Genomic DNA, 21,279 nt, shown 5'->3' with positions numbered 1-21,279 from the left:
CCCTATTTTCAGACTTTAAACAATGCCATGACTACCCCAACAACCATTTTCAAGAATCTGGCATATTTCAGTGCAGCTGTTCCCATATAGAGGGTTGGAATGTATTCCTTTGTTATCTAATTCTAAAAACAGTACTCCACAGTGAATGGTAGTTGGTGATTCTGCTAGCAAAAATATGTGTCATGCATGCCAAATAATTTCCATTTCATAGGTGATATTAACAAGGGAGCCTATGTTCCTAAAGTATGAATTTGTTAGTTCTCCGCATGTCCCTACTCACCACTTCAGATGAAGAAACTAAGCTATAGATGTACAAACGTTTAACCATGGAGTAACATAACCAATGCCTACATGAAGATGGTGAGAAAGAGAAGAAAACCCAGGACTAGACATCCACCCTTGAGCTTTGGTGACTGAGAATAACTGTTTCCTTTTGTGTTTTTCTTTTTCATGAGTGCAAGTCATGGTACCAAGGGCCAAAAGCGTCGTGGGGATAAGCTGCAGTTAAGCTCTTCTCAGCTCTATACAATCCCCCTTTTGGCTGCTGCATGGAACTTGGCAGCTCTGTTTTAAGCACTGTTCACATTTGGCTCACTGCATCCCACAGAAGTGACATATGAACACTTTATCAGTTTATTCTCTATTTTAAGATGCATATCAGCATCGTGTCATAGCACTTGACAAAGATAATAAACTCTTCCCACCCCCCACTCAGTCCAATGGCCCACTATTTGACTGACCTTCTGAAGTACATGAGATGATAGAAGAGGGAAAAAGTCAGAGTTAGACAGAAGAAAATGTGAACAAAAATAATCTGCACATAGAATATTGCTAAACTTAGTTAGTAGATGACCAGGGGCAAGAATGCCAGACCCAAGCATAAGAAGTTAATAAACCAGCCATCCATATCCATTTTAACCCTCATGTCTTTAAGGAAAAGGTAAGACAGTCTATTGTCCATGTTGTTACCATCTCCTCCTCCTTCTCTCCTCCTAGCCCTCAGACGGCACTGGAGCTTCAGGGAACTCCAAAGTCCCCCTACATTCATTCTGCTGTCCCAGGTCCTGAACACTGCACATATACCCAGGACTTGACCATCCATTTGTCTTCTGGCCATGAATATGAAATTAGCACCAGCCTTATCTTTTCTTTCACTGTTTCATCCTTCTCATTGGAAAATTCAAGTCTCACTGTCATTTGCCATGAATAGCAATGAAGATAGTCAGAAATCAAATATAATTTTATATGTACAGAAAGCCTATGAAGATGTCCAGTCCGCAGGTTTCACCTGTCAGGAAAGAACTGCATATTGAGTTAATCAGTAGTGATAGATTATCAAATATCAAAATCAAGTCAATTTCATGTGTAGCTATATACACATTCTCAACTTATGAACAAACAGTATGACTGTGGAATGGAATTATTCAATGAATGTAAGGTATCCAGAATACCTAATTATTAATTGTAAAAGTAAAGATAAAGAGTATTTCTAAAATATATAGTAAATCATGCTATTAGCAACTGTGACCATCACAATATAAATGCCACAAAATTTGGATTTGCTCTTTGGAATAAAATGTCAATTAGCAAAATTTAATATTTAAGTTATTCAGTGATATATCAAAGGCATGACATGTACCTTTTATTCAGAAAGCACTGATTTATATCACGGGTAAATCGTCTGGGTGGGAGACTGTGAAATGCTCAGAAAATAAAATGCTTACTATGCAAGAATGAGGGCCTGAGTCCTCATTTCCTATGTGAAAATCTGGGTGTGATAGTACACATCAATGGTCACAGCATGGGTAAGCAGGCACAAGAAAACCCCTGGAGCTTTCTAGACAGGTGGCTTAGTTAAATCTGAAAGGTTCAAATTCAGTGGGAGACTATGACGCAAAAAAACAAAGTGAAGAAATGATTGAGGAAGATATTTGATGTTAATCTCTTGCCTCCACACACAGGCACACATATATACATGAATCCACAGGCACATACACAAATGTACACATACACAAAATAAGAGCATAAATAAATAAATTCATCAGGATGACTATGCTTTTATTATGTAAACATGAGAAAAGGTTAAATAGATTATTGCAAATAAGAGGATACAGATGCTGTAAGAAATTATGGAATAAAATACACCTCAAGTTTTTGTCAATTTAATTCTTACCTTATACCTGTTTTATTCATTTTCTTTGGCATAAATCCTTGAGTTAAAATTTACATGTGGTAGATTTTTAAACATATAAATATGTATATTAAAATTTCCTTGATACCTGGGTAGGTTGTTGATTTATTTTGTGGGTACTGTAAGTTTATAGTACATCAAAAGTTCAAACATTTTAATTAAAAGCAGAAAACATAGAAGCATTTTCACATGTATCTGCATGTGTGGTTTTCCTTACTGTGTTTCTGGCATAGGCAAGCCTTGACAAATAATCATTTTGATCATTTCATTTGTTATAATTAAACAATGAAGTGCATCAGTAGTAGTAATCAGCAGATAATCACATCCTAGTGTAATTAGCAGGTATAGGACACAGCCAAGTATCTCTAATGTCTTGGAGTGTGATTATAATATGATGGCTGTACCCAGTAGGTTGCCTAATTTCCATTGTAGAAATATGTAGGTTTTGGTAATGAGGTTATTTTAAAAATGAACATTTTTCTTTCTGAAACATACATGAATAGTGATCATTTGGAATATTCAATAAATTTGATATAAAGTTCACTACTTGAGAAAGTTTCCCGTCTATATTTCATAGTCTTCTGTACTATCTTTACCAATATCCAAAGTTTTAATGATAAAAAGTAATTAGCAAATCAATATCTTATCTGAATAGTTCTTAATGTATCAAGATGAAAATTTAATAGAAAAATAATATCCAAAAAGTAACTGGATATTTTGTTTTGCTATTTTAGTTTTGAAATTTCAGCTAAATAGTTTGGCACCAGTACAGATAGCTGTCAGCTTTGATTTTAATAGCCTGACATGGCCAAGTTGTTTATTTTCACTCTAAGAAGTCAGCAAGGATACCTATCAAGAAAAAAAATTAAATAATAGAGTTCTGCTCGTTGTTACATCTTTTGTGTGCTAATGGCTCACTCACTTTCTTGGAATCACCTAATCAATTTGGATACTTTGTGGTGCCTCTGTCCAAATCAAATGACAAATTGGCTGACTTGACATGGCCTTTGTGCATCTTTCAGTGATGCTCTTACAAAGCAAAGGCTTGTAGGATGCAAGGGGGATCGCTGAAAACCAAGAGATGCGGTTTGTTTTGGAAATGGTTATTTGTGTTTAGGATATCTGGGGGGGGGGGGATGTAGAATCCAATAACAACCATTGAGTTTTTTTTTTTTTATCTTTGTTTCTCAGTGCAACAGTGACTATGTGCCTGTGTGTGGCTCCAATGGAGAGAGCTACCAGAATGAGTGCTACCTGAGGCAGGCTGCCTGTAAGCAGCAGAGTGAGATCCTTGTGGTCTCAGAAGGATCCTGTGCCACAGGTAAGTACAAGTGTCCCTGAAACCCAAATGGGTTGTGAGTCCAATGGCTTCTTGTTTCCTCTTAGCTCTGAAAACTAACTTTACTATATGTTGACTAGGGATTCCATTTATTCTTTTGTTAAAAAAGAAAAAAAGAAAGCCTTACTTTAAAAAAAGTTAAATACATCGGTAAAAAAAGAAGAGATGTCTTGTATGACAACTGTTACTTTTAAGTACATATATTGCTTAGTGAAGTACAGACAGTTGGATAAAGTATAATTAGAAATGGGCATTGGGTGCCCACATATCAAGTTTATAAAGTTTTTGTTTGTTCAGTTGATGGTTCCTTTGAGAAACAAGGTTATCCTCTAGAGCGCATCTTCGCAGGTTTGAGTTCTGAAGTCTACAAGTATTTTTGTGGAGGCACTAATGTTAGATTTTAACTTTAAAATGTACTGGTTACCATTTAGCAGATCACACTGAAGGATGCACTGGCGGTGTGAATAATTGACACTAACATCTGTCTTCCTGACACAGTTCAACTCAGATTCTTTAGCTCTTTAGTTATGTTGTTCTAAGATTGCTGGAAAGAAGAAAGGAACAGAGGGAGGGAAAAAGGGAGGGGAGGGAGAGGGAGGGAGGGGGAGGGAGGGAGGCAGGCAGGCAAGCAATGAGCTTCTTAGCTTTTCACAGTTATGTGTTTTAGTTTGTTTGATTGGTTTTCTTTTGTTTTCCTGATTCTTTTTCTTTTACCTTTCCCTTTCTTTTTGTTGTTTTGTTTTGTGCAGTGGTTGTTACAGCCCAGCGATTTATAGGTAGAGAAATAAAGCAACAACAAAAACGAACAAGAAAGCAATTAGTCAGAGCTTGCTTAGGAAAGCAATGCTGCTTTAAGCAATAGCCAAGTGCAGGTTAGGTTCCAGGCACCATAAGCACCTGGTCTAAATAAGAGCAGCACATCATGATAGCTACACTTAATTACAGAAACATTTTGGAAAGTCATAGTTTCTGAGAAAGTCATATTCAGGATAAATAATAATGCAATAAGAAACCTTCTTTCAAAAACTAGTATTAGGGAGTCTTATATATACAAGTCACTTTGGGGTAACAGATTTCTGTCATCTTAGGGAGTTACAGAAGAGGCGTGTGTTGATTTGTTGGGGTAGGGTATAAAATGAACAAGGATGAAAAGTCTTGGGTTCCTTAGAAGATTGTCTTCAGCCTACTTATTGTTAAGGGTGAATGATATTCAGAGATGTCCTGCTGGCTACCAAGGTTTCCAAAATGAACAAAGGACAATCAGGGACATTTCTCTGCTACAGAGATACAGTCTTTTGATTTTGGGCTGGTTGTTAAGTGGTCTTTTCACCTGAATGAGTCTTTGGCTCTGTATGTGAATGACCTGTGTGGAATATGGTCATGATGGCAAGCCTGTTTGGCCTCTGCTCACTACTGACTTGGCAGAGCAGGTCATTGCTGCTTCTCCTGGAGTGAAAAGTATGTCAGAAAGTGACAGCACGTGTGCAAGCCGGAGGGCAGGAATCCCTGCAGAAGAGGACCAGAGGGCTAACCTCAGAGTAGGAATCCGGGCATAGAAAGACCACTAAGAAACAAACTATGAAGCTAAAGAACTCAGCCATACCAAAAGACAAAACAATAAAAAAAAAAAAAGCTACTTCAGAACTAATGGGACAGAAATAAATGGAACCGTTGGACCTCAGAAAGGTTGTAGATAACGCTAGTTAGAGTAGGAAAAGCTTTGCTTATGATCAAAGAGGGCACCTGACCAATTTGCACACCACCAAGTGAGGACCAGCTAGCCAGGTAGGCAGCATTCATACGAAACAGAGCAGGAGTTATGGCTATGGCAAATAGCATCTGGTACTAAAAATGGTATTCTTTCTCCAAACCTCTCAGCTCCTGTCAGTCTGCAGTCACACACTCTTGATTCATTCAGGCCTATTCATGCTAGTCCCCAGTGTGCTGCTTTTACTATGAAAATAAATACTTAGCCAAGTAGAAAATTTAATCACAATTGAAGAAGCTGTCCTTACCTCATTTGCATACTTAGATTTCTGCAGGATTTAATTAGTCAGCCAGTTTAGCTGAATGCATCTTCTGTTGACTAGTGAATCTAGAAGGGTTGGGGTCTGAGCAGTGATGGAGAAACCAGACCTGACAGCAAATAAATTGGGGTTCTGACTTGTCTTCATAATTTTCCCATTTATTTTTAATGCTCTTTGACACTGAGTGGAGGTGGCAAGTTGCGTTCTCTAGGAATAAAAGGCTGAAGAACATATAATTTACATTTGTTCTGTGTCATTAGTGTTGCAAAGCTGTTTTTGTACCCAGAATGTGGCTTCCCTATAGCTGGTCTCACTGTCAGCTTAACATCTTGCCTTGCAAGAACAGAGTTGATGAAGAGCCCAGATTCAGATCCAATAGTATCCCTTCTTTCTGGGGTGTTTCTGCCTCCCTGTGACTTTCTTAGGCTGCTTATTTCTGGCTTGCCAAGATGACTCATCCTACAATTGAGAAAACATTAAAGCTTCCCATAAGTATTTCATAATGATGCTGCTGGCTACAGTGGCCATTTTCCCATCTATTCCCCTTTTCTTCTCTAGCTATTTAATTTGGGTCAAATCAAACACTAATCACATGGACTAAATCCCCTGAAATTTGAGAAATATATATAGGAGATAAAAACCAAAAAAGCTACTATCATTTTTTCCCTACTTTCCCAGCCATAAGTATTTACTTAAAAGCCTGAAGATCAATAGACAAGATGTTCTTTCTCAACATGTTAATTATCGTATTCCAAACTGTACTCATACATTTAATGTAAGCTATTGTTCACTACACTCATTAAACAAAAGGAATAAGCTTAGGAAGGTGGCTGAAGATTCCTCTTGTCGTCTAACAGCCTGTGGCCTGTGAACACACGTACCTTTCTCTTTATGTATGTCATAGTCAAGCATGGAGGAACAAGCATCATGTTGGTCGGCCTGACAAAAGTTCCTGACTTTAGAAGGAAATAAGAAATAAACTTCATAAAACAGAAAACATATGGGTAGGATGTGACAGTACAGCCTGTGATGTGGTCCCTTTGAAAAAAAGTAATAGTGAAATAAGCTCTCACATTAATTCAAACAAAGTCAATTCAAATTTTACCTATGAAAGTGTACTCAGAGGAAACTCAGCAAGCATTGACCATTTGAGCACTATTTGGTCCAAAGGAGATAGTGTTATAACTAATGAGTGTTGTTCTAACTGGAGGAATATGTTCCTGTCACAGAGAGAAATGCATAAGCCTTTCTTAATACGTTATCATTAAAATGCCAAATTGTAGGATTACAATTCTAAGTTATTTCTATATTTGTTAAGAAATATGTATATATCTAAGCAGTGGTGGCACATGCCTTTAATCGCAGCACTCAGGAGGCATAGGCAGGATCTCTGTGAGTTCAACGCCTTCCTAATCTACAGAGGAAGTTCCAGGAGCGCCAGGGCAACACAGAGAAACGCTGTCTCAAAAAAACAAAACAAAAAACCCTACAATATATTGAAAAAATGTAATAAATAAATATAATAATATGAATGTATTTAAAATAAATAAGTTAAGAAAATTATATATTTATATTTAATGTATATTTCTTAACAAGTATATATTTATTACTAACAAATATTATTCTTAACATAATTACATATATATTACTATAAGCTGTTTCTATCAATTAGCTTAAATTTAAGTGTATGTCCAGTCATGATGACAGTTAATGAATTAATTGATTATCAAGACTTACTGTTCAGCTGCTGCTCCTCCATGGCGGTGTTAATACCACAAAGGTAGTAGACATGTTGTATGGATGCACTCACTCTCCCAGAAAGGTCGATTGTGTGAATTTGCATGCCCCTAGCCACTCTATATCATGTTTCTCAGCAAAATGTCAAAGGGACCAGCAAGATGAAGAGATGTCTTATATTAATTAAACTAAACAGCAAATGCAAATTCATAGAGGAGGTGCTTGATGTATGTTTTGAATCCTGTATGAGATTCCATTATAGAGTAGTAACAGCCTATCTGAGACTACAAATATTATCATATTACCTGGTTTTAACACCAGAAGTGCACAATGAGACTTATTTAGAATGAAAAGAAATAAGCAGAGAAAGGACGATGTCTATATTTAGGAACAGATAAAAACTCAATAGTCTTGACCCAGACCAGGGAACTGAGTATTTTTGGAATCTGTATTCTCAGAAGAAAAGTCAACTTTAACTACTTGCAATGACTTGGAAGGGAGGACAGGAAGAAGCAGAGTCAGAAACTCAACACAGGACAGTTTTCCTGCCAACTTCTCTTGCTGTCTGTTCCATTGAAAGAACAATGGCAAAGTGAAGCTCACCCCTACTCACAGTGATTTAGCTCAGACGGACTCCTCAGCCAGTGTGGTATTGGTAAGCACCTCATCACGTAAAGTGCTCTCTTTCTTTATATCAAAGTCTCCAAATTCAGCCTGATCAAAGTTAAAACGGGGGATTTCACATGGTCAAGTTTAGAACTTTCCCCAAAGCTATCTACTATAGGTTTCACAAAGTTTAAGAATTAAAAACTATATCTTATTTATATATTATATCAATAGAAATTAGATTAAATTGAGAAAACTACATATTAACATATAATGTATAATTATAATATGTATTAACTATATATTAACTTGGGAGCTGATGGCAGGATGGCCTGGAGTTTGGGGTTTCCCCCAACAGAGCAAACTGTAAATCACCCTTGGTTACAAAAGAGTCCATCTCAAATGCAAAACAACCACAACTAAACTGCAACACTCATTGTTTAATGTATTTTTCAAGTGATTGTGAACTGTACGTGTTTTTTGTTTTTCCTTCCCAGATGCAGGATCGGGATCTGGAGATGGAGGTAGGAGTTGCTTTTTTCTATATTTGGATGTTTCAGTGGATTACTATGGATGCCCAGTGATACTAGTTCCAAAGCAGACATCTAAAAGAAACCTAAATTTTGGATTTTAAGAGAAGAAAACTACATGAAAACTTGTTCTCCTAGTTTAGTTACTGTATATTCCACGCCTATTTTTGGACTGTTCATGAATCACACCCATCTCATTTCATCTCCTCCTTCATGTACTTGCTTGTGTGTGAGCTAAGTTTAAAATACATACAAACAGTGCCAAAACTTCAAAGTACAATTGTAGACATATTTAGCAAGACAGAGAAAATTCACGGAGAAAATGTTCAAATATTTGGTTTTTAAATACATAATATTGCCCTCAATCATCAAGTACTAACATTAACACATAAAAGACTTACAATATCAGAATTTAAAGTGAAGAAATGTTGGTTCATTAAAAAACAAAAAGATAAAAGCTAAGTTAAAGACAACAAAATTCAATCTTTTCTTTCCTGATGAAATTAATATAAAGTTAATTTTAATAAAATGAGTTGTATTTTTGTTTGCTTTGCTTTGTTTGAGACAGAGTCCACTGTGTAGCTCTGGCAAATTTGGCACTCTCTGTGGAGACCAGTCTGGCCTTGAACTCACAGAGATCCACCTGCCTCTGCACCTTGAGCACTGGGATTAAAGGAATGCATGGTGTATCCTATTCAGTTCAACCAGCTGAGATGTATGTTTTGATTACTTAATTTTATTTAAAGTATGTAAGAGAGGAACAGAAACTTTACAAGTCCTACCTGATCTGCTTACAACCAAAGAAATACTTTATTTTTAGATTAAACTTAACTTGTAAATATCCTAGATGTTTTTCCAAATGAAATCCCCACTGCCACTTTTACATACACAAAACAACGATAGAACAAAACCCAAGATTTAATTATAAGATTAATAAAATGAAAATGGATTTGACATATAAATACTATCTCAATGATTTCTTAGGCTGTGTAAAATAATTGTTATAACTCTTAGCAAATATGGAATGTGATGGAAACCAAATAAGAGAAAGCTTTGTGTTCAGGAAGGCAGTGATTCAATGTTGCACACTTGATCTAGTTTGTGGAACTTGAGTCTTGAAGAGACAAAGTCTTAACAATTAAAATAAGCTACACCTGGAGAGCACAGAGTTGCACACTGACGCTCAGTATTATTCCAGAAAGGCTAAAAACTAAGCAGCAGTTATGACTCAGGTGCAGAGCATGTGTGACAGCACATGGCTGAGAACTGCCATTCATGTTTCAACAGACTTGCTTTACTCCTAAGAAATCTAGTTGCTCCTCCTGCCTATGTGATGAATATGGTACTCTCCAGGAAGCTTCCTGGAGGCTGTGAAAGGGAGAGCTTGAGAAACAAATTAAATCTTCATATAAAAGACAGGAAAGAGGCAGTGACTTCAGCAGAAGCTTTGCCATTGAACTCTTAAGAAGGCAGTCCAGTTTTAAAATCCTTGCTTTGGTAAGAAGTTGTTTCTACACAGAGCTGCGTACAGTTCCTGAGCAGTCAGTTTTGTTTGCAGACTGCTCTGGCCATTACTCTGCTGAGACTGAGCTGTTCCACGGTTCACCCAACAATTCTTGTTCCTTTGCTACCATGTTTATAAAGAAAAAAAAAAAAGAACACAGAATGTCTTCATTGTCAGGCTGAGTTTTCACTACACCCTTTTCCCACCCAACAACCATCTTGTCTTGTTTTTAAATAACAGCCTGTGCTGTCTGTACCAGTACTGCTTCCTAGTTTTCATTCAGTGATTTTAGCACATGAAAATGGAAGCCAAGCCAAGTCCATCCTTCCTTGTTACCATTAGACTGAACCATTTTGTTCCTGTGCTCCCTGCCATCTGAATAAGGCTGTTTGCTTTTTAAGGAAATCATTTTCCTCCTGTTAGTATGACATTGGTTGTATAGTTGATAAGCAGAGGGATACACCATTGGGAAACACCTTTCTTTCTCCAATTTGTTTCTTTCTCTCCTCTTTCAACCCATCTCTCCCTTTCTTCTTAACTATTCCTTTCAATTATAGCTTCTTTAATAACAATAATACAAATTTTAAAGCTTAAAAAAGCAGTCCTGTTATTATTGTTGCTGAGAGAGAATCTCACTTTGTAAGCAATAAGTCTGGCCAGGCTGGTCTTAAGCTCAGAACATTTCTCCTGCTTCTGCCTCCCAAATCTTAGGTCTACAGACAGGAGCTACCATAACTGACCAAATGGCTTTATAAGATATATTTACTTGTAGAAAATAGGACATATAACCTTTTGAACCAGTGGTTCTCAACTTTCCTAATGCTGCAACCCTTTAATATAGTTCTTCATGTTGTGGTGACCCCCAACCATAAAATTATTTTCATTGCTACCTCATCACTGTAATTTTGCTACTGTCACGAATCACAATGTAAATATTTTTGGAGATAAAGGTTTGTCAAAAGGGTTGAGACCCACGGCTTTGAATTCTGAGATACAATCTTTCAAATGATAAATGTTCTGAAAATTTAGCAATATGAATAAAAGTTAAATTAGAGACAAAGCTGAAATGCTGGCCGGATTGCTTTCCCTGGCTTGTGTGTTATGGTATTCTATGGTACTAAAAGTTTTGAATTTTATTTAAATTGTTTATTCTAAGATGTCAAATAGCTTGGTAATTACAACGACAAAGATAAACTTAAGTGCAGATCACATAGCCCTTGAGTTGTCAGAACTGCGTTTGGAGCTAACATTCTTAGCATGAGCTATCTTTGCACTAAGAGGTCCTATAAAGTTCCTATGAAGAAGCTTTCAGTGGACCCAGGGTCATCCTTTGAATGAACTGCAAGTGGTTGAACATGCTGGGACTGTTCTAATGTGAATATATAGGAACTGGGTCAACTTAACAAGGATGTTGGAAGCTTGGTGGTTGTGTTTATAATGCCTCATTTGACAAACAGTTCATATGATTCTCAAGTGAAGTGCATTGATATGGCTGGTAAAATAAGCAGATGCACCTGCAAACATTTGCCAGAGGTAACTGCCATAATGAAATGGTTAACCCCCAAGGCTAAATTCATTTTTAAAAAATTGTGTCACATTTATCTGTTTTAGATTGGTCTGTGTTTTAAAATGGAAGAATATTATATTAGTAAAGAAAAATAGGCATGATGATTTTAAAAATAATTTAAGCTTTACTCATTTGCATAGGGCATAACTGCAAATTTACTACGACTGAGGAAAACTTTTATCCTAAGTAAAATGGATATAAAGGTTTTATAAAATTAACCTTGTTTGGACACATTTTATAGAAAGCTTTGACTATTTTACCATTCAGATCAAACTTTTGAAATTGTTCAGTTTGTTCTGAAAATGTGTTTACAGTGTCTCCAACATGATCTTCAATTTATGTTCATCTGTAAAGGGGTTTGCAGAGGAGAAAAGAATAATTACCCCATACAGTGATAGATGGTATACCATTTCAGGGTCTGTGTCCTTGCCTTCTGGTGTTTAAGAAAACATAAATAAAAAAATAAAAAAAAAAAAAACCTTTACATAGGAGTTACGGAGTTCTATGTCTGATCAAAAAAGATATTTGAAAAGTCATCAACATCAACATTCCTTCTGAATTGACTTGCACTAGAAAATCGTTCATGATAGACTATAACTTACTGTTTTGTGTGCTAGAAGATAATTCGTGAACCACACCCCTAAGAACTTGAGAAAGTGACAGAATACGATTAGCGATTCAAGTGCTTTTCTGTATGTACGTGGAGACTTAGTGTCGTAAATAAGAAAGTGGTATGTGTAGGAGGAATAATCACCTCCTATCTACCCACAGACTTCCTTAGGCAACAAATACTGAGGAAGAAAAAGTATTAAAACAGCCTCTGCTCAAGATCTAGGGCTGCGTGGGTGCCAGAAGGATCCTCTAGCCTCTGCTTCTCTGAATTCTTAAGCTATATTATAAGGATAAGGTTTTGAATATTTCCCTTCATTCCCTTCTAAAGTGCTTTTGGATTGCTCTGTTCTCATCAAATACCTAAAGATAAAAGGTCCATCCATAAATGAAACCCATATCCTTTTCTTGTTGGTGGTTGTTCTTTGTTTTTTGTTTTTGTTTTTCGAGACAGGTGTAGCCCTGGCTATCCAGGAACTTATAAACCAGGCTGTCTTGGAACTCACAGAGATCTGCCACCCACCTGCCTCTGCTTCCTGAGTACTAGGTTTAAAGGTGTACACCACCACCACCACTGGGCTGAAACCCACAACTTAACACTTAAAATATTTGCCGATGTGCTGTCTGGTTGTAAATGAGGCAGAATCCACAATCAACTTTTAATGACATCTTCTGAGAGGTCTACAGTATTTTCAGAATTAAATATGTATCTGAGATACATGCTATATATACAGTGGTATATTGTTATTTCATGAGAACAAGTAAGCACTTAGCAACATACACACTTTAGAGCTCCACATCTCTAGGACAATTTCATTGTTTTGTTTCTTTAGAGGAAGTTTTCTTATATTCAAGCTGGCTTCAAACTTGTGATCCTCCTGCCTCTGCCTCATTTTCTGATATTACAGGTACACAATCCAATATCCTGCATGCAAGAGAACTTTTAAATAGATTAATATTAGAAATGCACAATACCAAGTTGACTTTATATCTGGTATTTGTGTAATTCATATGAATTCCAAGGTAATTAATATTATGTTAACTTTAAAGCAGAAAGCCAATTAATATTTTGTTTTTATGCTGTGAAAAACTCCCCTTTCCAGTTGCCTTTAGATAATATTCCTCAAGATTTCAATAATTAAAATATTCACTTCATACACAATTTGGCACAAACAAGAAAGGATTACATTGCAAGAAAATATAAATCTCAGCTACTACTGCTGACCAAGTGGGTTGATAAAAACTGAGGTACTACTATAAGAAGTTTGGGACCTTGAAAGTTATTTTAAAGCACTTTTTCTTCCTCACGTGAATTGGTTGATTTGAAGTCTGGTATTACCTAGGTACTGTGGTAAGATTTCTGGCATCTATGATGCCAATCATGACCATTTTATTATGCTCAGGGAGATTTCATATTAATTCTCCTCTCTGCACACAATGGGAGAAGTTATGATGCTGATTATAACAGGGAATAATCCCCTGCAGAAGTAAAGTGTTAAATGCACTGGAGATAAAAGAAATGAATATTCATTTCATAAAATGCTTTTATGTAAGAGTTAAGCAATTTTCTCTTCCATGCTGCTCTCCTCCCCCCGGCCTCCACAGCATTCTTGTGCCTTCTTCATTTACTGTCCCAATCCAGTCTGGCACACACAATCTACTCCACAATGACTTCCCCCCATTGCGTTCACACTGCAGCCAAAGTCTGACAGACAATAATTGCAAGCGGCTCCAGCCGGAAGAGCGATCCAATAAAGAATTCCAGCAATTGCGCAAGGTTTGAGGTCTCCCAAGGCAATCCAAATGGAGGGCAGAGAGGGACGGTCCTTCCTTTCATCTTCCACACCCAAGAGCTGCTCTTCTGCCTAGAAATGGGCATGTAGCCATCTAAACCTCAATTGGAATCTTGACTTGTGTGGCTCAGGATCCATCTTTCTTTCTCTTTACCCCCAAAACAAACAATACCGAGATAGAATAAGAAAATAGAACCAGAATAAGTGAGGAAGGTGTAATGGATGGCAGCACTGGGAAAATCTAGGAAGAAGACAGAAAGACAACAAGGATGGCAGAAAAACAAATGGAGGAGAAAGAAGCCTTGGCTATGTGGATGGCTGCAGAGTAGTTCATATATGAGTATTGTTTTACAAGTAAAAATTATTGTTCTTAAAATAGAGCAGTGATGGTTTCTGAAGGTCCATATTGCCTGGGAAAGTGAATACTGCAGACTTTTCTAGGTGATCCAGTTGGGTTTATAAAAACAGCAGGGAAAGAAAGTTAATCATCCCGTGCAGTATGGTAGAAGCGGTTTTGAATTCAGTATCCAGGGGTTTGCACACTAGATTCTTAATTGGCTTGAATGATATCTATTATTTTGGGGGTTTTTTTGTTTGTTTGTTTGTTTTGTACTTTCAGTCTCCTTGGAGAATCATTCATCTTAGTGTTTAAACGGGCTCCTCTCACTTAGGGAAGATGAATGCAATGACCTGAAGCAAAGAACTTTGTGCTCTATGAAATCAGAGATAGAGATACAGGAATTCCTGCTACCTTTTGTTCCGACTCCTGTTTTCTCTGAGAACATGATTTCTATAAAGAGATCAGTTAGAATAACTTGTTTAATTGGTAGTTGTAAGTCTGTGACTTGCAAATGTTGATGCTGGGCTGGGCGTGATGGTCCACGAGTGTAATCCCAGCACTCTGAAAAACTGAGGCCGGAGGATACACAGGACTACACAGAAAGTTCTAGGTTGGCTTGGTCTAAGTAGCAAGACTCTCTTTCAAAACACAAAACAACTACAATGACAGTAGTATTGATTCCATGAAAATAACTGGCTCCAGTACAGTTTTCTCTATTTAGCAAGACAGTCAGCTCTGCACATAGAAGGAACAGAAACCACAGAACTGAAGCACAGGATGGATTAAAAACACCCAGACAGCCGGGCGGTGGTGGCGCACGCCTTTAATCCCAGCACTTGGGAGGCAGAGCCAGGCAGATCTCTGTGAGTTCCAGGCCAGCCTGGTCTACCAACTGAGTTCCAGGAAAGGTGCAAAGCTACACAGAGAAACCCTGTCTCAAAAAAAAAAAAAAAAAAAAAAAAAACCCACCCAGAGAGAAACTATGATTATACAAGATACGGAAGAAAGAAAGCATAAACATCTCAAAAATAATTGTTTTTATGTTGAAGTGGCAGGCGTATTACCTCTACTAAATATCAAATGAAAGGTGGAAGGGACGTCAATATGGGCTAGTCTAGTCAATATATTTATACAAAAATATTCCCATCAGGGCTGTAAGCATTGCCATTTTTAAAAGAGACTATGAGGATTTTAGAAATGCAATGTTTTAATGTAGGTAGGAAATTGTACTCCAGTTCTTACCAATGTCCAACTATGAGTTAGCTAAATCTATAAACATACTTACATAATTACTTGTATATGTTTTATGGTTTAAAAATATCACCATTATAACATTATTTTTTTAAACACAACAAGAACCTTTGAATGTGTGGATACATATAAGAAGGATGGCCATCCTAACCATACCCCAGCTAGAGTAACTGTGGTAACTAACCCAGTCCTTAAACTACAAGAAGGAAGGCAACTATAGACTTCTCTACCTTTCAAAGCAGTTGCTTGCAATAGGTATACCAGACCTCATTTTCTATGCTACATAAATTATAAATTTTACCAAAACTCTTAGGAAAATTGATTATCCCATCTTTTATCCTCTTCTGTTATCACTTTTCCCTCTTAAATCACATGTTCTTTTCAATCAGAACACAAAACATGTGGGTTCATGTTGCTGTCTGTTACCCGTGTTGTATTCTCACTTCAAAGCATAAGACTGGTATCCGTTCTCTTCTGTTACTTTCCCCTTTTTTTCTCCATGTCATTCTTCTTCTAGAATTTTTCTCTCTGTGGTATTTGGTAACCTTTACATTTTTGATGAAATACATATTTTGAAGATGAGAATAACATGGCAAGGCAGCAGCTCACAGCATAACTTCAGGACCACAAGGCTGTGTGGACCGGACCATGAAGTTTAGTGAATGGTGCCTTAGAATAACCACGTTTATAAGAGGAAGGATGTAGGGAGAAGAAGAGAAAGGCTTTGGATTGGTACAGTAGATAAAAGCCAGAGCACAGCCCAGCTGGAGTTCCCGATTTGAGAGGGCTCTGCAAATTGTCCTCAGCAGGGATGACATGATTGGGCCTTTACATTCCATATCCCCCACATGGGGCTCACAAAAGGCACAGTAAGTTAAGCCAGCTGGTTTTCTTTGAGGTCATATCTAGCAGAAGGAGGGGCTCAGATGTGAGCTCTCCAAGTATACCACTCCCAGGGGTGAGGAGGGAAAGATGTGGACATTGTACCAAAATATCCATTAGTAATGTGATAGAGAGCAAGTAAAAAAAAATTGTCCTTTTAGAACTTATTTAATGTGAAGAAACAAAAAAATAGTAAGCAAGTATATAAGGAATAATACAACAGCTCATGAGTGCTATGCAGGAAGGGAGGACAGTGGTAAAAGAAGTGAGGGCATTGCTAGTTTGGGGGAATAATTAAGAAAGCCTGAGGTGACATGAGAGACTGGAGGAGCAAAGTTTGTTGATGAGCAAGGGAAGGACATACGCCAACATTCAATGCCTAGAATATTCTGGAATCAAGGCTGTTGACAGGCTAACGTGACAAGGTATTTGGTTAACAGTGAATGAGGTTGTTTAATGATGCAAAGATATGTCACATGTGTTTATGCTGCATTTATTTACCTCTGAAGCTGTGTTACAGTGTCTGTCTAAAACACCTGATTTGTCTAATTAAGAGCTGGATGGCCAATAGCAAGGCAGGAGAAAGGGTAGGTGGGGCTGGCAGGCAGAGAGAATAAATAGAAGGAGAAATCTGGGAGGAGAAGAAGAAAGAGCAAGGAGAGGAGGATGCTAGGAGCCAACCACCCATCCATCCATCCACATAGACAACCATGGAATAAGAGTGAAAATAAGGTTACAGGAAAGGAAAAAGAAAGCCCAGATGCAAAAGGTAGACAGAATAATTTAAATTAAGAAAATCTGGCTAGAAACAAGCCAAGCTAAGGCTAAGTATTCATAAGAAATAATGTCTCTGTGGGTGATTTATTTGGGAACTGGATGGTGGGCCCCCAAAAGGAGACAAAAAAGCAAAGAACTAAAACAACCAACAACATTTTGGCACCCCACTTTGGGTGCCAAATGTTGTTTTTCATTAAATACAGTGGCTGCCTCTTAAGCAACTGCTGTCCTAATCAGCAATTGCAACTCTGCTGCTACCCAGTGGTTTGGCCACAAGGGCCACAGCTGGTAGAAATTCTGTTCCCTCAGGCAGCAGCTCTCTCAAGGCCACTAAGGGAAACTTTATCTAGATCTCTACCCCTCTACAGAACTCAGGATTCAAAGGTTGAGGTAACTAACCTTCTCTCCTTGCTCATGTCTCCTAAGAGACCAACACACTTCTACTCCTCCCCAGCTTAAGAACCCTAGCTACACATGGCTCCTCCCTACCACTTTCTATCAGCTAGTTGCTGATTCAGCCTTTTGACCACTGGTTAATTTTATTTAATGAAACAAATGTAACACATCTTTGCATCATTAAACAAATATTTCACAGCATAAACAAATGTAACACATCTTAAAATAAAACTGCACAACAGGAGGTAGAGCAATGACCTCACATATGGTTCTAAAGAAGTTCATCTATCTCTACATGAGTTGAGGGTCTAGAAAGGGCTGATGATTGAAAAAGACAATTAGCTCCATTCTCCAAGCATTAATCCCCTGTGTTGGGGAGGAGGTAGGAAGATATGTGCAATTAAATGATAAATATAAGGTCTGGAGAGATCGCTCAGCAGTTAAGAGTACTGCTTGATGTTCTTGAAAAGGACCCAGAAGCCTGATTACCACTGCCATGTTGCCCACAGCTATCTAACTCCATCACTGTTGTCTGGCCTCTGTGGCCATCTGCATACATACATACATACACACACACACACATACATACATACATACATACACACATCCACACATACACACACATACATACACACACACACATACACACACATACATACACACACACACACACATACATACATACACACACACATACACACACACATACATACACACACACACACAAATAAACAATAAAATAAATCTTATTTACAAAAAAGGTAAAGTTCCTGCTGTCTGGTGGTGGCTGACTTTGAAGAGGATGTGATGTATTCCATGTCTGTCCTAGACACACCCATCTGCTACTCTTCTGATGAATATTGTCTTTAGTGACTATAATCCTAAATTTTGCTATCATCAGATATACTGTTCTTTTTATTGGAGGTTTAATTTAAGATTCAGTTTTTCAGATTTGATAGTTTTAAGCAAGCAGAAAAATTCTCTTATTTCCAGACACTGTTTAAGGCAAAGGAATGTCCCTGCATGCTGTAATGCATGCCCAATTGCATTGACTTGGTTTCAAATTTGGATTTGAAAATGTAGCTTTTTTTTTAGTGTACTACATGTACATACATATTGTACCATATGATTTCCAATGTGTACTTAACACAGAACAATTTCATTTTCTCTGGCAAATTACACACTTGTTAGAGCTGAGGGAGTCTAAAAGAAATCTAGGATTAAACAGAAAACAATATATTTAAATGACGTTAGCATCCTGTTTCAACAAGCCTAAAGAATTATTCCAGTGCTCTTCAGTTAGACTGATTCTGAAAACAAACACAGAAATAAAAACCCAAAACTTGTCATTGTGGATGTGCTGCTGGTCTCTCTCAGAGAAGAATAAAAGAATAATTAGCTGCATATTCATATAATGTTGGCTTTATGCTCTGAGGGGGGGTTCTGTAGATCAACTGGGTCCATTCCTGCCTGACTAAATAATATCACTTATAATGTGAATTTTTCTCTCATTTTCCAGTCGTATTTTTACTCTTGTATTTTAGGGCATGGCTAATTGGGATGCTGTTTTATCGTTGTCTTATCTTGGTGAAGGTGGCAGACAAAATCTCTTATAGGCACCATCAGTTAGAAGGGTCAATCATTTCTATATCTACACAAGATGGTGCTCTGTAGGCTTAATTGGTCCTGGCTCTGCTGAGAAATTTTACATAGTCATGTGAGCAGTGAGAGAGAGTGAGCATCCTTTCAGACAGTGACTGCCCTTTCCAAGGACTGTGACACACAAAGCAAAAATAAGTCCTTTAGCGAGTAGGATTTCTGACATATCGATTTAAATGCTATTGGCAGCAACTTAATGAAGGACACATTTGACTGTAGAGTGCTATCAGTTCTGACTACTCACAATATAGTACGTGGTCGAATCCTCAAGAGCTGGAGAGTTTCACAATGAACAGGATTTTGTTCAGTTACTCAAAAGAAAACCATCACCACAGTTTGAGTGTGGTTATCTTTGAAAGTAGGTGTTATTTTTAAATATAATTAAACAGAAACACAGCTGGCAGTTAAAGAAAGAGTCACTAGCTGAGTTATTTACTGCATCTTAAATACGGGGATGACATTAAATACTTATATCCTGGAAGCTCATCTTCATATTCCTTTGAAGTCTAGGCTACCCAGCCACATCCAGGCATCCAGAAACGCCCCCTGACCTTTCTCTAAGAGAGCTCCCTTATGCCAGGATCTGGTTTGAAATAGAATGTGGCAGAGATAGACAACAAGTTCAATGTTATATATTAGCACATTGTGGATTTTCTATTGTGAGTTCTCAGGTCTTGTTTCCAGATCCTCCACCAATCTACTGTCATAACCCCTCAGTCTGCAACACTCGGAAAGAGCTCCTTCACTGGAATGTCTGCCCCCAAGCACCTTGTCCTAACACATTTCTTCTAGCACACAGAATATGCATAGAAAATACTCACCTAAGTATATTCTTCTCTCAGAAGTGGCTGCTGTCCATCCTCTTCTGATTAAACGCAGTCATCCTCTCAGGTTATACAAAGACCTCAGCATCTGTCCAGTTTCTGCCTCTCCAACCTCAAACACTCATCTTTTTCCCCTTAGACTTGATTCACCAGTGTTCTTTTTCACTGATGGGAGGACAGCATCATTCAGTTTCATTCTGTGTCTCATTGGTGTCCTTCCTCTTCCACAAATGCTTCTCAAGTGTTTGACTAAATATCATTTGTATTCCAAAATAAATTGTGGATTATGGTGACAACTGGGGTCTCCATGGACTCTTATCAAGGGATAGGTAACTTACCAGATTTTCAGGGGCCTTTTTGAGAGGTTTCTTTGACCTTAGAGAACAAAGGCCAAAATATTGGAAGTTCTTTTGTATATATATATATATATAGTGTGTGTGTGTGTGTGTGTGTGTATATATATATATTACAGTATGTTTGTGTACGTGTGTGTGTGTGTGTGTGTGTGTGTGTGTGTGTGTGTGCCACAGTGTACCTGTGGAGGTCCAAAGAAAACCTGCAGGAAATGGTTCCTTCCTTCCTGTCATGAGGAGTTAAGAGAGTGAAGTCAGGTTATCATGTTGGTGGCAAAGTCTTTGACCACTGGGCCATCTTGCTCAGTGCTTGGCTGTTCTTTTTATTTCCTTTATCTATTTTAGCTCAGGCTTCTAAGCTTTTTTTCTGTTTTCTTTTCGTCTTTATTATTATTATTATTATTATTATTATTATTATTATTATCATCATCATTATCACCATCGTTTTGGCTTTTAGAACCAGGATTTTTCTGTGAGCCCTGGCTGTCATGGAACTCACTCTGTAGACCAGGCTGGCCTTGAATTCACAGTGATCCACCTACCTCTGCCTCAGAAGTGCTGGGATTAATGGCATGCACCATCACCGCCCAGCTTCTAAATTCTTTTTTAAAGGAGCTCAACATGAAGGGCCTTTTATACTAAAAGATCTATGTATTTATTTTAACTTCATAGATTGAAAAACAACAAAAGCATTATTGTATTTTTTCCTCCAAAATCTCTTTATTCTTCTCTACAAATATCTTTCATAGGAGCACAGTATTGCAGCCATGCTCCAGTTTCAGTTACAGAGCAGAAGGACAGCAGAGAAGAACCTGAGGAATTAGGTGTGAGCTTGGTACAAATTAAGCCAGCCCCAGAAATAAGCACCAGTTTCCATACGAGTTCAGGAATGTC

General features: G+C 37.7%; 1 protein-coding gene across 4 annotated transcripts in view; it reads left to right on the top strand.

Moving 5' to 3' along the window:
* Positions 1-21,279, top strand: part of Tmeff2 (transmembrane protein with EGF like and two follistatin like domains 2) — a 358,120-nt gene that overhangs the window by 8,217 nt on the left and 328,624 nt on the right. For all 4 annotated transcript variants that reach the window (XM_036172755.1, XM_036172753.1, XM_036172754.1 and 1 more), the window contains exons 3-4: positions 3,383-3,512; positions 8,398-8,424. In XM_036172755.1, the coding sequence (XP_036028648.1) occupies positions 3,383-3,512; positions 8,398-8,424 (157 nt within the window). The remainder of the gene's footprint in view (positions 1-3,382; positions 3,513-8,397; positions 8,425-21,279) is intronic.

The sequence above is a fragment of the Onychomys torridus genome, chromosome 23 (genome assembly GCF_903995425.1).
Source record: "Onychomys torridus chromosome 23, mOncTor1.1, whole genome shotgun sequence".
Lineage (NCBI taxonomy): Eukaryota > Metazoa > Chordata > Mammalia > Rodentia > Cricetidae > Onychomys > Onychomys torridus.
The sequence above is the reverse complement of the archived record's forward strand: the minus strand, read 5'-3'. Positions and strand labels throughout refer to the sequence as shown.